Below are 17,817 nucleotides of genomic sequence, written 5' to 3'. Positions count from 1 at the left end.
AGCCTGGGCGACAGAGCAAGACTGTCTCAAAAACTAAAACAAAAAAACACCACCACCACCACCAATGTCTGATTAAATCTAAGCCAGGGTTCCATTTTGGGGCAAGGGGCAGGGTGTGGGTGTGGTGGACAGAGAACGGGCTCCAGCCACCATCAGCTGCATGTCCTGGTAGCACCTGAGCCATTCCCAGTCTCCTGTGCTGGGAGATCAGCATCTAGTCCTGATGACAACGCCCTCCTCTCAGAGCTCGGGGGATGAGCTGCCAAAACCCATGGAGGTTCAAAACCTGGGCTCTGGAGACAGAAGACACTGGGCTCAGAGACATGTGGCCACTGTCCAGGCTTTCCCTGGGCCTGGACCTGGGCTCCTTCCACTGTCTGAGCAGGGTCAGCCTGGGCTGGCTGTGCTGGTTCAAGAGATGAGGGAGGAGGACACAGGGGTTGCCAGGACCCTGAGGCACTGGACTGGGCACTGCCCCAAGGGGCAGAGGATGGAGCCCGGTGTTGATATTGTGATGCTGACCCGTCTGCTCACCTGATTTGGGTGCTGAAGGGCAGCTGACCCCCCTAATCTTTTATAGACTTGTGAAACGAAAATAAATAAAAGTCAAGCTGGGAACAGCTTAGGGCAAACCTGCCTCCCATTCTATTGAAAGCCACCCCTCTGCTCACTGAGATAGATGCATGTCTGATCGCCTCAGTTTGGAAAGGCTAATCAGAAACTCCAAAGAATGCATCTGTTCATCTCTCACCCATCTGTGACCTGGAAGCCCCCTCCCCACTTCGAGTCTTCCTGCCTTTGCTTCAAGTTTTCCCGCCTTTCCAAATGGAACCAAAGTACTTCTTACAGTGACTCATGTCTCAAGTCTCCCTAAAATGTATAAAACTAAGCTGTGCCCCAACCACGCTGACCATGTCATCAGGACCTCCTGAGGCTGTGTCACGGCCTGTGTCCTCAACTTTGGCAAAATAAACTTTCTAAATTAACTGGACCCGTCTCAAATTTTCAGGGTTCACAGACTCATGTGCAACAAGGGGTCTAAGCAGGACAGGTTCGGGGGGGTTTCCTATTGTTAGCAGATGTCCCCTTCTGGAAAGGGGTACAAACACCCACTTTCAGCCAGGAGATGGTAAGCGGTTCCCTGATCCCACCCGCTTCTCCTGAGCAGGGTTTATCAGTACAGGAGAGTCAGGGTATCTGAGAGCACTTCCTTCCTTACCTGGCCTCAGATTCTCCACACTCCAAAGTATGATGCATGATCTGAGTTACTCAAGACAAAATTCAGGGAGGTGGGTTTAGCTTCTCTCTTCCTTTTTTTTCTTGAGACAGGGTCTTACTCTGTCGCCCAGGCTAGAGTGCAGTGGTGCAATCATGGCTCGCTGCAGCCTCGACCTGCTGGGCTCAAGTAATCCTCCTGCTTCAGCCTCCCAAGTAGCTGGGACTACAGGCGTCCACCACCACGCCTAGCTGATTTTTGTATTTTTTGTAGAGATGGGTTTCACCCTGTTGCCCAGGCTGGTCCCAAACTCATGGGCTTAAGTGATCCTCCAGTCTTGGCCTCCCAAAGTGCTGGGATTACAGGCATGAGCCACAGCACCTGGGCCCCAAAAGAACTTTTGCAGATAACTGACTCCTCAAGCTCTGGTAAAACAATTTATTACCAAAGCACAGAGGTGTCAAGGGTAGGAGGGGTCCCCCCTGCGGGCTGGCCCAACCCCATCCAGCTTTGCTAGGACACTGGCTGAAGGGCAGGCCACCAAGATGGGGAACTTCACATTCACGGGAGGGAAACTGGGGCCCTCCGGGAGGCTAATCAGGACTGATGAGTATCCTGAAACCAGTGGCAGGAATGCACATTCCAGGGCTTGTTCTAGAAGCTTATCTGTGATTAAACAGCAGGCCTTGAGTCACATTGCTTCATTTTTTTTTCTGTTGCACACTGCAAATGGAAAGTTCTGGAAGACAATAAAAATGCTGTTAGTGTCTCATTCATTCAAGGAACACCCTCTATGCCTTCACTTCATGCCAAGCACCTTCTAGGTTCTGGGGATGTCATCTTTTAGGTACTGGGGATGTCATCATGACCATACGGGATGAGGAGCCCCTGCTGGGCTTAGGATGAGGAGGCGGCGGGTGGAGACTACACACTAAACACACGCTTCCCTCCAGATGGGAACAAGGGCTGTGTGGAAAACAGGTGACATGATGAGCAAGTGGGTGGGGAGGCAGTGAGGATGCCTCATGGAGGATGGGGAAGGCCTCGGGTCTTGAGAAGCAGCAGGTACATAAAGCCAGGATGAGGGGAGCTTTCCAGAACTCGGGATGGCAGGTGCAAAGGTTCCGGGGTGGGGTCCAGCTTGGCCTGGTCTAGAATCAGAGGGGCGGGGGTGTGGCTGGTGCATCGTGCACGGGGGAGGAAGGGAGCTCGGCCTTGGGCCAAGGCAAGGAGCTGCTGTGGAGCACAGGCGAGATGACCTTCAAGGTGCTCGAAGATCACTGGGCTCCTTAAATGCCATCTCCTCGTTATGTTCCCAACCAAGGGGCTGAGTGAGTGGCCTCCAGGGAGCGCGTGGGTGTGAGACGGTGGAGACCCTGGGAGGTTGTCAGGTGTCGGGTTCTAAACGCCCTTTGCCCTGGGTGAGGAAGGCACTGTGAGACACAGTGGCACTGACGACAGGAAGCCTGGGCTCGCTCCATCGATAAACAGGACGAAGCCCCTGCCCTCTGCCATGCCAGAAAAGCAGAGATGACAGAGTCAGACGTGACCCTGCCCTGGAGGAGCTGGCTGCCAGCAGAAGACTGTGACAAGTGACCCCGTGGTCGGTCTCACCCGGGACTGAAGGTTTGGAGGAGGCTGCTGGGGGAGCAAGGGTGTTGGGGAGGACCCCGAGCTGTCTGGCCTGGATAACTGGGTGCACGGAGGAGCTGTGTATCGAGCTGGAGAGGTGGGGGAAAGAGGGAGATTGGCACAGGTCATGACTTTACTCTCGGCACCTCTGGTTGAGGCAGAGAGCCTGCTACTCCACCACAGAGAAAAGAGCCCCCACCCCTCACCACTGGCCCACTCTGTGCCCAGGTGCTCCACGGATCGCTTGACACACACGTGTCTGCTCATGTTTCAGCCTCAGATGTAAGGAAAGGTTGTGGGAATGCAGAAGCACTTGTAATCCAAGTGCCAAGAAGAACGTCGCTGCACAGGGAGACAGGCCGCCAAAAGGAGACGCTGTTCAAGATGCCCTGTGACTAGGATCTCACAATCGTGGTGCTGCTGACCACGGGGGCCGGGGGATTCTTTGTGGGAGGGTAGAGGTGGGGACCGTGCTGCGTGTCGCAGGATGTCAGGCAGCATCCCGGCCTCCACTGTCCCGCATCCTGACAACCAAGTGTCTCCAGACACTGCCAAATGCCCCCAGGGTGGTGCCAAGTCAGACAAAGCACTGAGCTTTGGTTCCAGCCAACCCCGATGAGAGAAATGACTACTCCGGGGAGAGAAAAGGAGCCTGGAGAAGCTCCTCTTCAGCACACATCTCTGCACCCTTGCCAAAATTTACTGTGTAGTCTGTCTTCGACCTTGCAAAAATTCCTGCACGTTTACACAAAGTGCTGATGGAAGTAAAGCCATCTAGTCAGCACTGTCAAGTTGATACCTCCATCCACAGACAGCGTGCGCCAGCAGCTGGGCTGTGCGCACAGGCAGCACTGTTTGTAAAATAAAAATCTGGGAAACTAAGCAAACGCCCAGCTGCTGGCTGTGAGGAGTGTCCGTCATCCACAGGAAGGGGTAGTGCGCACTATGAACGAGACCCGAAGGCATGGAGCAGCTACCTTTTGTGTATGGGGCGGCCAAGGGGGCCAGGCCAAAGGAAAGTAGAGACTACAGGTGGCCGGGTGGAAGGACAGAGGGAGGCATGGATGCAAGAAGGGACAGAAGATGGTGAGAGACAAACAACGTCTTGATGCTATTTTTGAGGCCCTGAATCCCGTTGTGCCTGAAGCTCCCCCTTGTAATTTTCTAGCTACAACAGCCAATCAATCCCCACTTTTCTTAAAGCCAAGTTGAGCCGGGTTTCTGCTACTTGCCATTCCTGGAGGTTGGGAAGTTCAAGGACCCTGCGGAAAAACCCAGTGTCTCCCTGGGAAGCTGGGCCCTGGTATGAACGTGGAACAGCCTCTGGGAAGTGTCTCCTGGAGCCTGGGGCAGGGCTCGGGCAAGGGCAAGGGGTGAGAGGCTTAAGCCTCACAAGCTCTTCCCACCTGGATTCCACCTAGGGCACCATCGGGAGGCCAATGGGGTCATATGGAGACACACGCAGATCCTGCAGCAAAGCTTCTAGGTTGTTCCTCAGCATGGCGTAGGGTGGCTTCTCCTCATATGTGAGGGCCATCACCACCTTCAGGTACTTCTGCAGGGTCTCTGTGGTCAAGACAACCCCCAGCAAGGGAGAGCCTGAGAGGCATCCCCCAACCCCGATCCTGGGGGTCTCCACCCAAGGATGGAGGGGTGGGGGACTGAGGGGCATGAGGGTCTCAGCAAAAGTGCCCATTTTCTTGTTGCCTGGCATTGCCAGAGGACTTCAATTGTTTTTCAGTTTTGGAAAATGTCATACGCAGGCACCAGTAGAAGGGCATGAACACCCAAGTACCCATCACTCAGTTTCAACAAGGATCACCTCACAGCCAATCTTGTTTCATCAAGACCCCTCCCCTGGCCTGCAGTGTTTTAGAGCAAATCCCAGCTAGCAATGCAGTCTACCTGCATATAAATATTTAGCATGTATCTTTAAAGAGGGCGGGCCCTGCTTCACTTCCACCTCCAACCTCTGGTTGACCAGCTTAAAATCCTCGAGGCCCAAGGTTCACAGAGGTAGAACTGGAGGGGAGTGTCACTTGGGCAGCTGAGCCATAATCTGAACCCAGGGATTTAAAGTAATTCAGCCGGGCGCGGTGGCTCGCGCCTGTAATCCCAGCACTTTGGGAGGCAGAGGCGGGTGGATCATGAAGTCAGGAGATCGAGACCATCCTGGCTAACACAGTGAAACCCCATCTCTACCAAAAAAAAAAAAATACAAAAAATTAGCCACACATGGTGGCGGGTGCCTGTAGTCCTAGCTATTTGGGAGGCAGAGGCAGGAGAATGGCTTGAACCCGGGAGGCAGAGCTTGCAGTGAGCCAAGATCACGCCACCGCACTCCAGCCTGGGCGACAGAGCAAGACTCTGTCTCAAAAAAAAATAAATAAATAAATTAAAAAAAAAAAATTAAAAAATGAGCTTAGAGAGCCAGAGGGAACAAGCTACCTGTTTCTGTCTGTCCATTTCTGCCTCCAGCTTGGAGAAAAGCATCAAAGCTCTTCAGGAGGGGCACAAAGACAACAGGAAAAACAAACACCCCCGACACCCCAACAAGACAGCGCAAATACCCAGTAACAGGGATGGGCTTTACAAGTTACGGTGCGGACAAACCATGACCATTGTGCAGCTGTTGATAAAAGCTGTGGTGCATCTATAAGGAAGGGCATGAAGGATGGCCCCAGGGTTAAGTGAAAAAAGCAAGAGGTAGAATGAGATGTATGTAGGGTTAGCCTATTTTTTGTTCATAAAAATGGCCGGGCATGGTGGCTCTTGCCTGTAATCCCAGCACTTTGGGAGGCCGAGGTAGGTAGATCAGTTGAGGCCAGGGGTTCGAGACCAGCCTGGGCAACATGATGAAACCCCGTCTCTACTAAAAATACAAAAAACTAGCCAGGTATGGTGACGCACGCCTATAACCCCAGCTACTTGGGAGGCTGAGGCACGAGAATTGCTTGAACCTGGGAGGCGGAGATTGCAGTAAGCTGAGATCGTACCATTGCACTCTAGCCTGGATGTCAGAGCTGGACCCTGTCTTAAAAATAAAAAAAAAAAATTACCCTGTCTTCAAAAAAAAGTTGCGTGTTTTTGTTTTGTTGTTGTTCAGAGGCACTAGTGAATTTTTAATGATTTTGTCTTTCTACAATGGGTACGTATTACAAATGCAATTTGGAAAACTAAAAAAAATGAAGAGGTGTAAGGAGAAGCCACCCCAAGATGGATCTGAGCCACCAGGTCCCGCCCAAGTCCCCGCCTGTTCCCTCTCCCTTCAGGACGTACCTGAGGGCCTGATCCAGTGACCGCAGGGTCCCACGAAGGGCCCCGGCTTATCAACAAACCTGAAGGGACAGAAACACGTGAAAGGTCTCTTAGGGAAAGGAGAGCAACCTTTTAAAACAGAATGCCTAAGATATATACACAGCCTAAGATATATACACAGTCCCCTCTGCCATCCAGGGAAGTTATGTTCTTAAAGTCACTGTCAACACTGAATCAACCAATCCACTACCATTGCTCCCAAGGGAAACAGCACTGGCTTCCTGCAAGCCTCTGGCCACACGATTTTCCCTGATCAATACACCTTGTTTTGGCCGGGCACAGTGGCTCACGCCTGTAATCCCAGCACTTTGGGAGGCCAAGGGGGGTGCATCACGAGGTCAGGAGATCCGAGATCATCCTGGCTAACACGGTGAAACTCTGTCCCTACTAAAAATATAAAAAACTAGCTGGGTGTGGTGGTGGGTGCCTGTGGTCCCAGCTACTCGGGAGGCTGAGGCAGGAGAATGGCATGAATCTGCGAGGCAGAGCTTGCAGTGAGCCTAGATTGCGTCACTGCACTCCAGCCTGGGCGACAGAGAGAGACTCCGTCTCAAAAACAAAACAAAACAAAACAATACACCTTGTTTTATGTATGTTTCTGTTGGAAGACATCTTATGTAATAAGTATTGTTGATTCATTAGCATTGAACTCTTTTAATCTGTGATCCTTAAGACGGAGAGGATCCCTTCGATGATGAGGAAAGATCCAAGATGGAAATAAAGATTTTATTACTTACAGGTCCTGGGGGCACACCGCACACCCAAAGGTGACCTCCCCACCCGTCCCAAGCACACACACAGACACACACACACACACACGCACACTGGTCAGGGAGCTCGTGGCTGTGAGGGGCCAATGGGCGGTATCCAAACATTTTGAGGGGATTTTAACTGGTAGGTTCAAAGCAAGCAGGCTCCACTTCAGGAGGTCATGCTGTGCCTGAGAGGGGGTCACTGTGGCATCCGCACAGTTCAGTGGAATGTGGGGGCCAGCGGGGCCATCAAGTAGGCTGTCTGTGGCTGACTCAAAGGGAGGGAGGTGGTCCCCCGGAGGCGGCTGCATAATGGAGATATCTGGGTCAACCACACGGAGGAACTGGGAGGTAGAAAACTGCAAACTGTGCTGACGGTGACCGAGCCTTGTTTCTGGCATGACAAAGTCCAGCTTACATTAAAATGAATCTCAAGGCAACCTGAAATGATAAGAACTCCCCACAAACTCATGGCCAACAGCACCGTAGCTCATGCCTGAACAAAGCTGATAAAACACACGAATTATTAACCATCTCAGGCTTCCGGACATCAGACAGCCCTTCAGCATTATGCTAGGTGGCTGTTTGATTTTTTGTGGAGATGGGGTCTCACTATGTTGCCCATGCTGGTCTGATCCTCCTGTCTTGGCCTCCCAAAGTGCTGGGATTACAGATGTGAGCCACCACGCCTGGCTGAGGCCATTTTAAATGGCATAATCACTGACAAAAAGCATAAAAACAGGAAAAAATGTAGCATTAACTAAACAGTGAAAAGGACACCAGCGTATATAGTGTGGAGGCTGAAATAGGGAGGCAGAATGCTGTCTGGTTCCACCCTAGGCTGGGAACATGTGTGTCAGATGATTAAAATTTTTCTCCACACTGTGTCTGTAAGTGGCCATGAAAGAACAGCAAGAATTGATTTGGGGTTACAACTACTTTTAGTGAGTAAGAGAATTCACACATATGGACTCTGAATAATCAGGACTGACTGTATATGTACATACACACACATACACATATATGTATAACACCAACACATGCATGCACGCGCACCCGTTTGTTCAGGAAAAATCCTGATTTGCCCACTGCCTTTGCTCCATCCTCCAGGCCCAGCCCCTCCACTTCTCTGCCTGGCCCATCGGGCCAGCTCCCACCACCTGCCCAGTCACTGGTCTCTGACCCTGCCTTCGCCATCCCCCAGCCCCACCCTCCAGTTTCTCAACTCTCTCTGCCCCATGTCCTCCTCTGCCCCATGGATCTGGGGCCAGCTCAGCCCTCAACCTTTCTCCCTAGACCTCACTCCTTCCTGGCCTCCTGTGTATCCCCATGTGGCCCCAGAGGGTCTCTTTACACCTGTCCCTGACCCTCCCTCCCATGGCTCCCCAGCACACACTGGCCACCCTCTGACTCCGTCTCCCCACTCCTTCCTCCTATTGCATGTCCCAGCCACACCAAAGGACTCCTAGGCCCACGAGGCCACACATCCACGCACATATGCCTCTGCACATATCACTCTCGCTGCCTGGGTGGTCTTCCCCACCCTGAGCTCTGGCAGGTGGCTGTTCTCCCTTTGAGATACAGCTCGAGGGCTTGGCCTCCCAAGAAGTCTTCCCCAGACCCCTCCAGGCGGAGGAACTCTGTCCCTCCTGGGCCTGTGCGTAGGTCCACAGATGTCCCATGGCGGCCATCGACATACACATGCAGGAAGGCCCGGTTGTGCCATCAACAGGACATTATACACTGCACAGCAACACCACTGCCACCGCCTGCCATGGGCTCTCCCTGGCCAGGTGGGCAGCCCTAACTGCGGGTCCAAAGCTGGCTCTCATTTGTGCTTTGCCCAGCAAGGGGCCTTGAATGCCAGAAAGCCTCGGGGACTTCAACGGCCTCTCCTCCTTCTTTTACTCATTCTGTCTGTCGTGAACTACAATGTGCAAAAGATGAGTATCTGTTGAATGAATGGAAAAAGGCCATGTATACCAGTAAACCGTCCTAGCGCAGGGCACCTTAGGGTGCCAGGAAACGAGCATGTAGCAACACCGCCCCCTTGTGGTCCCCTTGGTTATTGTCTGGGCTAACAGACTGGGCTGGGGGTGAGGAGGTGCATCTGGGGGACAGTGTCAACATTGCCAGCTACTCTCCAGAGAGCATTTTTGTGCGCCTGGCCCTCTATGGTTGTGGTCTGGAGCTGGGGCTGTGGAATTACTGTTATCCATGCTGCTATCATTGATATGAGATGATTACCATGACCTGTCTTAACTCACCCTGCACCATGTTGGTGAGTGCAGACCCTCTCTGTGAACCAGTCACATTCAACAAGTCTCTTTAGATGGGGGGATGTGAAAAGCATGATAAGACCGCTCTTAGGAGTTAGGAAGTGAAGTGGGGAGAAGACTCAACCCAGGGGAGCCTTGGAGACCAGTTTCCCTGACAAGACTGGAGTTCAGAGGCACCATGGGCTGATTCTAACCTGGGTGTCCAGCACAGCCACTGGCCTCAGGAACCTGGCACTGAATGCGTAAGTGGAGAGGGTTCAGAGCTGTGCTGTCCTGTCTGCCTAGGAATCTTGCCTCCCCCTTGCCCACCTGGGAGGCTCTTGTGTTCTCTAGAGACCAGGTCAGGCATCTCCCAGGTGAGGGTTTCCAGGAGCCGGTGGCGGGGTCCTGTGCCTCCCTTCTGCTCCCACAGTGCCAGGCTACCTCCACCCTCACCTGCAGCTCCTGCTTCCTGTCCGTGTCTCCTCCCAGCCCTGAACTCCCGACACTGGGGCTGCGTCTGCCCGACCTCTGTGTCCACACTGAAGCCTGGGCGGGCTCAGCATTCACTCCTTAGTTGTTCTTCATTCCACTGCGATTTTTCTTTCCTTTTTTTTTTTTGAGACAGGGTCTCACTCTGTTGCCCAGGCTGGAGTGCAGTGACAATCACAGCTCACTGCAGCCTCCACCTCCTTGGACTCAAGTGATCCTTCCACCTCAGCCTCCTGAGTAGCTGGGACTACAGTCGCGTGCCACCACACCCGGCTACTTTTTTTGTAGAGATGGGGTCTCACCACTTTGCCCAGGCGGGTCTCAAACTCCTGGGCTCAAGCAATCTGCCCACCTAAGCTTCCAAACTGCTGAGATTACAGGCGTGAGCCACCGCGCCAGATCTGCTGCTATTCCTTGGGCACCCACAATGTGTGCTCTCTGTTGTATCCAGAGAAGGATGTGTGTGTGTGTCACAGGGAATTGAGGCCCCCCTACTGCCCTCAGTCTCCTGCCTTGGGACTGTTAGTGAGAGAAGTGAACCCTCCCTCATGGAAGCTGCAGTGTTTTGGGGTCTCCTTGTGAGAACAGCTCAGCCTTGTCCTGAACTAACGCATTAGAGTGTGTGAGGGAGCATTTCACTACCTTCACTTACACAGGGACTCCAGTGGGCCACTCATTCTGTGACTCGTTTTCACCTGGCTTCATTTCAAAAGAAACCTGTCTCACCACTGTGAGCAGAAAACCCCAGCACCATCTGTTAAAGCTAGAGAGTAAGTGTAAAAATAAGCTCCAAGAAAATGGGGCAATGGACTTGTGTTCTAGCAGGTTCTGAGGCTGGCTTCCCATGCAGAGGTTGCCTGCGGAAGTCTGGGGGCTGAAGGCCTGTCTCTTCCTCTTGCCGCAGGGATGTTGGGGCAAATTAGCATCAAACTGTGTCATCCTTCTTGCCACTGTTTAAAGCTTCATGGTCCTTCAGGGGGCATTTTACCTGTTACCATCGCTGCGAGACCTGCCCCTGACATGAGACCTACAAGTGTGCTGCACACCCCCACCAACAGTCCCACCAGTGGACACCCAGGACCTGGCCTCATGACCCTCATCAGTCTGACCTCTGACACACCATGTGTTTCACCCTTTAGCTCCTGTCTCCCGCAATAGGATGTGAGCTCCCTGAGGGCAGGGATTTTTGTCTTACTCATTCCTGTATCCCCAGGGCCTAGAACAGAGTCTAGCACATGGCAAGGGTTCAGTATTTGTTGAGTGAAGATAGGCTGGGTCCAGGAACCACCAGTTCACCTCATAAGCCTCCTCCACTTGGGAAGCAGCACGTAGGTGACATGGGCTGTCTCTGGAGTTGAATGGCCCAGGTTTGAGCCCAGGAGCCCCTGCTTAGTAGCTGTGTGGCCTGGACTGATTACCTAAGCTCTCTGTGCCACAGATCACGAGAGCACGCAGCTCAGAGCAGTTGTGAGGATGCAGGGGAAGCACCAGGGGCAGTGCCTGGCACAGACAAGTGTATAATAAATGTTAGCTTTGAACAGTCAGTAGAAGGAAGTCATAATGACGACACACATCCCCTTGTCTGAAGGAGGATGAAATTTTGGGCATGGTGCCACTTATGCCAATTAAACACATACCCAAGAACGTCATAGAGTATTTAAGGACACAGATGCATCTAAAATAACACATTTAGGAGTATTCAGAAGTAGTGAACTAGGTGTATAGTTAAAGTTAAAACCATAACATTGAGTGAAAGAAGGCAAGAAACAGCATGAGGTTTAGAGCATAGTACCATTTATACAAATTAACACACAGTACCACCATATATAGTTTAAGGACACAGACATGTCTATAGAAAATTGATTTAGAAGCCGGAGTCAGAAGCAGTGAACTCGGTCCACATGTAGGGATAGGGTTAAAGCTGAAGAGAGCCAGAGACAGATGAGACGCAGAGTGGAACATCACTTACGCAAATCACACACAGCACCACGGCCAGCATGCGATTTTGAGGGTACAAATACATCTAAGTGAACACGTCAGCAGAACACACGTTAAGCGTGCTTGAGCAGCTGTCCATGGTTGAGAGAAGGAAGTTGGAAGACATGAAGGGAGTAAAATAAAACGAGAAAGGCTTCATGTGAGGGAAGGACTGGGAAGGACTTCACGGCACACTAAGGACAGGGAAGCATGAGGGACTCAATGCCATTTACTGGAGGGTTCACCCTCTTCCCACTCTATATGCTTTCCCAGATAATCTCATCCTCTCCTGGGGCTTCAGCTGATGGCTCCGGAGATATTCCCGGGGTCTGAGTCTCCCTTTAGACTTCACTCCTGCACTTCAGACGTAGATGGCCAGCTGCCTCCCAGATGACTTGGGCAACAAGTCCAAGACGGAGTCTTGCTTTGTCACCCAGGCTGGAATGCAGTGGCGAGAGCTCGGCTCACTGCAACCTCCACCTCCCGGGTTCAAGCAATTTTCCTGCCTCAGCTGGGATTACAGGTGCCCACCACTGCTTCGGCTAATTTTTCTTATTTTCAGTAGAGACAGAGTTTCACTATGTTGGCCAGGTTGGTCTCGAACTGCTGACCTCGAGATCCATCTGCCTTGGCCTCCCAAAGTGCTGGGATTAAGGCGTGAACCACCGTGCCCGGCCTGGGCAACTGATATTCATGTCTGAAGTGCATGCCTAGCACGCCCGCAAGGATCAGCTGCCCACTGTCCTTGGTGCTGAACGCATACCCACAGAGCTTCCCTTTTGTGCTCCGCTGTCCCTGGTGCTGAACCCACATCCCTAGCACTTCCCTTTTGTGTCCCGCTGCCTGCTGTTCTTGGTGCTGAACACACACACCTTAGTGCCTCCCTTTTGTGCCCAGCTGTCTGCTGTCCCTAGTGCTGAACCCATACTCCTAGTGCTCCCTCTGTGTCCAGCTGCTCAATGCCCTTAGTGTTCAATCTCACCCCAGAACTTCCTCATATGTTCCGCTGTCCACCGGCTTTGGTGCTGAATGTTTAAACCAGCACTGGTAAGACCTGGTGGTTTACACAGAGGTGAAGGCACTGATCTGGCAGGGTGGACACTGGATAGGTGGTGCTACCAGTGCTGAGGCAGGGCCTGGGCCTACCCTGCTCAGATTGCCTGCATGTTTGTGATGAATGAGTCATAGTTTCCCACACACAATGAGCATTTTTTTTTTTTTTTTTTTTTTGAGACGGAGTCTCGCTGTCGCCCAGGCTGGAGTGCAGTGGTGCAATCTTGGCTCACTGCAAGCTCCCCCTCCCAGGTTCACGCCATTCTCCTGCCTCAGCCTCCCAAGTAGCTGGGACTACAGGCGCCCGCCACCATGCCTGGCTAATTTTTTGTATTTTTAGTAGAGATGGGGTTTCACTGTGTTAGGATGATCTCGATCTCCTGAACTCGTGATCCGCCCGCCTCTGCCTCCCAAAGTGCTGGGATTACAGGCGTGAGCCACCACGCCCGGCCACAATGAGCATTTTCTATGAGCCAGCCCCTGCGCTAAGTGCTGTGTGCACCTGACTTCCCTGAACTCTTTGCAGTCCCATAAGGTAGGAGCTAGTAGGAGACCATCTCATGGAGCAGGACACTGAGGCTCGCAGACATTAACACCCCACAGTGGTGGTGCCAGAGTCTGAGCCCAGGCAGTGTGGCTCCGGAACACCTGCCTCGCCTGCTGTGTGGACATTGCAGTACATGCCTGTGCGGCTCAGAGGACTTGGGCTCTGCTGGATGCCACCTCCCCTTCCCTCCTGCTCCCAGTTGGGCTCTGGGCTTCTGTCCACCTGCAGGGGTTCTGCTGACCCCTAGACTCACTTCTGTTTTTGCTTCATGATGTCCTCAGTGTTGGGAAGGCAATTTGTCCATGGCAGAAACCCGTAGAGCCACTTCAGCATGCAGTAGCCCAGGCTCTGGAGGTCGCTGCGGCGGGAGGGCCCTGGGGAAGGAGGAGTAAAGGTGGCAGCTCAAGTCTGGACGCTCCACTCACTGGTGGGTCCATCCGCCTTCCTTCCCCTCTCTCTCACTGACTCAACCACACACTCATACACCCAGCCTTCCAGCCATATGGGCTGTCTCCTCCACTCATTCACTTTCATGAGTAGGCAGAAGCTGACTCATTCTCTCTTACTCTCACTCAACCATTCTCTCAGCCCCTTTTACCAGGTCACCCTCATCCACTCCTCTTTCATTCATGCACTCATTCAACCAAGCCTCAGCACCCGTGTGCCAGGCCCAGCTCACTTCTGAAAACCCAGACCAGGATCTCGTCGGGTCCCAGCCCGTGACAGCCTAGTGGGGAGACAGCTATAGCGTGCGACTACCTGAGTGACAAAGGACACAGAACACATGGGAGCCCAGAAGGATGGGTACCAAACCCAGCCTCAGTGGGGGAGGGCAGGGGAGACTCTGACAGTTTATTTTTCTTATGCTTCCTGAGCATAAGACAACACTTAATTTAGACAACGCTTTGTGTAAGCACTCGACAAGCGCTACTTGTCCGTGCTGGCCTTCCACCACCCGATGCTGGAGGCAGGGGTGCCATCCCTGTCCTGGGGGAGCTCAGTCTGATGGGAGGATGTGGCAGGCATGTGGACGGCCATGATATAAAGGGATGTGAGAAAGAGGGGCTCAAGAAATCTGCCCTGGGCCCTCTTCCTAGTCTGTACACTTTCCCTGGATGATCCCATCCTCTCCCAGGGCTTCGGCTGATAACTTCTGAGATACTGCAGAGCCTCTGCCCAGATTTCCCTCCCACACTCCAGATGTGGTGGCCAACCACCTCCTCAACAGCCCCTCCTGGATGACTCCTAGGCAACTCCCATCTTCCAAGTCTACAACAGATCCTGAACCCCAACCTCTGGAACTCAGGCTCCCCAGTGCCCAGCCTCCCACTATGCTTAGTGCTGAACCGCTACCCCACCCACCTCCCTTGCGGTCGGGACGCTGTCTGTGGTTCCAATCCCTGTCCTGGCGCCCTTAGTGCCTCTCCTGTCTGGCCACCTGCTGTCTCTGGCTGTGAACTCCTAGAGCTGCCCTTGTATAAGAAGCATGTCTCTGCGGTCCCAAACCCATCCCTGGCCTCGTACCGCATCCCTTGTGCAGGTCCATGCTAATGAACTCAAGGTCCCCCTCGTGAGGGCTCCTGCTGCCTTCCACGTAGGCCACGTGTTTGCCACTTGGGCAATAGCGGAAGGCAAAGCCATAGCCTGCCAAAGTCACCTGTGGACACAGGGAAAAGCCATACAGATTGGAGGTTAGGAGCGTAGAAGTCAGAGATTTCCATCGTGGGTGCAAGTGACAACAAACATTCCACCAAAGATGACATTTTTCACTTACAAAACTAAGGCATGCTCATAGCAAAAATGATGTGAAGTAAAAAGAACCCAAACCAGCCATCCATATTTCCTCCCAGCCCCTAAAACCCATCGCCCAGAAATAACCACTAGTAACAGTTTCGTATGCATCATTCCAAATTTTTTTTTTTTTAAATAACCAGGTAAACATATGTGGATGGGGAGGGGGTTCTTGTTTTCCACAGAGGCCTCACACCAGACCTCCTGTTGGGCACTGGCACTTTACACTTTAATAGTGGTTCTGGGCATTAACTCTGGGGCCAGATGGCCTGGGTTCAAATGCCAACTCAGCCTGCTGGTGGCGGTACAACCTTGGGCAAGCTATACCAGTTCTCTCTGCTATGATTTCTCCATTTGTAAAATGATGATGATAATAGTCCCCACCTCAAAGCATTCTTATAAGGCTTAACTGAGTTTAAAACAAAAGTTAAATGCTTTCTGCCTGATACATAAAGTTAACCAAATCTTCTTTCAAAAATATCTCCTTATTTATTTTGAGATGGGGTTTCACTCTGTCACCCAGGCTGGAGTGCAGTGGCACGATCACGGCTCACTGCAGCCTCCTAGGCTCCAGTGATCCTCCCACCTCAGCCTCCTGAGTAGCTGGGACTACAGGCATGCACCACCATGCCCAGCCGATTTTTTGTAAAGATGGGGTTTTGCCCTGTTGCCCAGGCTGGTCTTGAACCCCTGGGTTCAAGTGATCCTCCTGCCTTGGCCACTGTGCCCAGTCCATGTCTTCTTTTCAATGGCTGCATCTTATTCCACCATATGGATAGTGGACAACTGTTGGTTTTGTCTATGTAAGACCTATACACTTCCCCTGCTCCCTGTTTTTCTGTTTACAGTTTGTGGTGTTCATTAAAAAAATAATTTTTTTTTTTTTTAAGTTTTGAGACAGGGTCTCACTGGGTCACGCAGGTTGGAGTGCAGTGGCATGATCATGGCTCACTGCAGCCTCAATCTCCTGGGCTCAGGTGATCCTTCTACCTCAGCCTCCTGAGTAGCTGGAACCACATGTGTATGCCACTACACCTGGATAGGTTATTATTTTTTATTTTGTACAGATGAGGTTCCCTATGTTTCCCAGGCTGGTCTCGAACTCCTGGGCTCAAGCGATCTGATCCTTCCACTTTGGCCTCCTAAACTGCTGGAATTACAGGTGTGAGCCACTGGGCCTGGCCATGATGGTCATTTTTATGTGGCAACTTGACTGGGCCATGGGGTGCCCAGACATTTGGCCAAACCCTATTCTGGGAGTGTCTATGAGGGTGTTCTGGATGAGATGAACATTGGGGTTTGTAGACTGAGCAAGGCAGATTATTCTCCTTAATGTGGGTGGGTCTCATTCAATCAACTCAAGATGTGAATAGAATAAAAAGCTAAGTAACCAGAAGCTCCTCCTCCCTGACTGCTTGAGCTAGAACATTGGTCTTTTCCTGCCTTTGGACTTGAACTGAAACAACCCCTCTTCTTGGGTCTCAGGCCTGCTGGCCTTTGGATTGGAACTTACATCATTGGCTCTCCTAGGTCTCCAGATTGCAAACTGAAGAATCTCAGGACTGCTTAGCTTCCATTATCAATAAGCCAATTCCTTATAATAAATCTCTACACACACACACACACACACACACACACACACACGTGCACACACACACACACCCTGCCAGTTCTGTTTCTCTGAAGATTCCTAATGCTTAGTTCTAGGATTTTCATCTGGGATTGCCTTTCCCCAGTTCTCAGTCCATGCAGTTCAGGTCTGTTTCTGCCAGGGCTGCTAAGCTTGGGGGATTTAAGCCTAATTTGCTGGTGGCAATTTTGTCACCATGAGGAATAAGTCTGCCTGACAACGAGCAGTGCAGAAGCATGAGGAGTCCAGAGATGGGAGAGCCGGCTTCCCAATGACAGGGTTTGAGCTCCTGGATCCTGCCATGCCCGAGACAGTGCAGTCCTGGATTGCTCCATTCTGTGGACTAATACATTGCACACACTCCCTTTTGGTTTTTGGCTTAAGGCATGTAAAGTTGGGTTTCTGTCATTTGTAATTATAAGAGCAATTAGAAGTTACTTTAAAATACTATTTAATCAGTATCCTGCTTAAGGTGTTTCCCATTTCACTATTACAATCAGTGTTGCCAGGAACATCTTGTACACTTATCTTTGAACAATCCTATGAATATATAGGTAGGACACCTTCCTAAGACAGGAACTTGTGGATCAAAAAACAGGTGCATTTTGGCCGGGCGCGGTGGCTCAGGCCCGTAATCCCAGCACCTTGGGAGGCAAAGGCAGGCGGATCACCTGAGGTCAGGAGTTCGAGGCCAGCCTGACCAACATGGAGAAACCCCATCTCTACTAAAAATACAAAATTAGCCAGGCGTGGTGGCACATTCCTGTAATCCCAGCTACTCAGAAGGCTGACAGAGAATCGCTTGAACCCAGGAGGTGGAGGTTGTGATGAGCCGAGATCGTGCCATTGCACTCCAGCCTGGGCAACAAGAGTGAAACTCCATCTCAAAACAAAATCAAAGAGAAAAAACAGGTGCATTTAAAATTGTGACTGTTATTGCCTTCCAAAAGGGTTTCCCAATTCATGCTTCCAACAGTATATGAAGAATTCCTACTTCCTTATATCCTTATCAGCAATCAATATTATCATACTTAATTTTGTTCAAAGGGTGAAAATAGTATCTTGTTTTAAGTTACATCTCTATAGTTACTAAGGAGGTTGAATATCTTTTCATATTATTTAGCTAGCCTGTGGATTTCTTTTTTTAAGAA

At 51.5% G+C, this 17,817-nt stretch overlaps 1 protein-coding gene across 9 annotated transcripts in view; it reads right to left on the bottom strand.

Annotated features, from left to right (window-relative positions):
* Positions 1-1,640: 1,640 nt before the first annotated feature.
* Positions 1,641-17,817, bottom strand: part of VRK3 (VRK serine/threonine kinase 3) — a 49,203-nt gene continuing 33,026 nt past the window's right edge. For 6 of the 9 annotated variants that reach the window (XM_019014977.4, XM_019014979.4, XM_055369869.2 and 3 more), the window contains 5 exons: positions 14,770-14,902; positions 13,499-13,619; positions 6,128-6,186; positions 4,255-4,414; positions 1,641-1,955 (listed from right to left, as the gene is read on the bottom strand). In XM_019014977.4, coding sequence (XP_018870522.1) covers positions 4,266-4,414; positions 6,128-6,186; positions 13,499-13,619; positions 14,770-14,902 — 462 coding nt within the window. In that variant the 3' untranslated portion in view covers positions 1,641-1,955; positions 4,255-4,265. Of the gene's footprint in view, positions 4,415-6,127; positions 6,187-11,445; positions 12,084-13,498; positions 13,620-14,769; positions 14,903-17,817 lie in introns of those variants that run through there. The other 3 variants (XM_063701491.1, XM_019014980.4, XM_055369870.2) reach the window with 3 other exon arrangements.

This window comes from Gorilla gorilla, chromosome 20 (assembly GCF_029281585.2).
Source record: "Gorilla gorilla gorilla isolate KB3781 chromosome 20, NHGRI_mGorGor1-v2.1_pri, whole genome shotgun sequence".
NCBI classification, from domain to species: Eukaryota; Metazoa; Chordata; class Mammalia; order Primates; family Hominidae; genus Gorilla; species Gorilla gorilla.
Note: the sequence above shows the minus strand (reverse complement) of the source record. Positions and strands in the feature narration are given on the sequence as shown.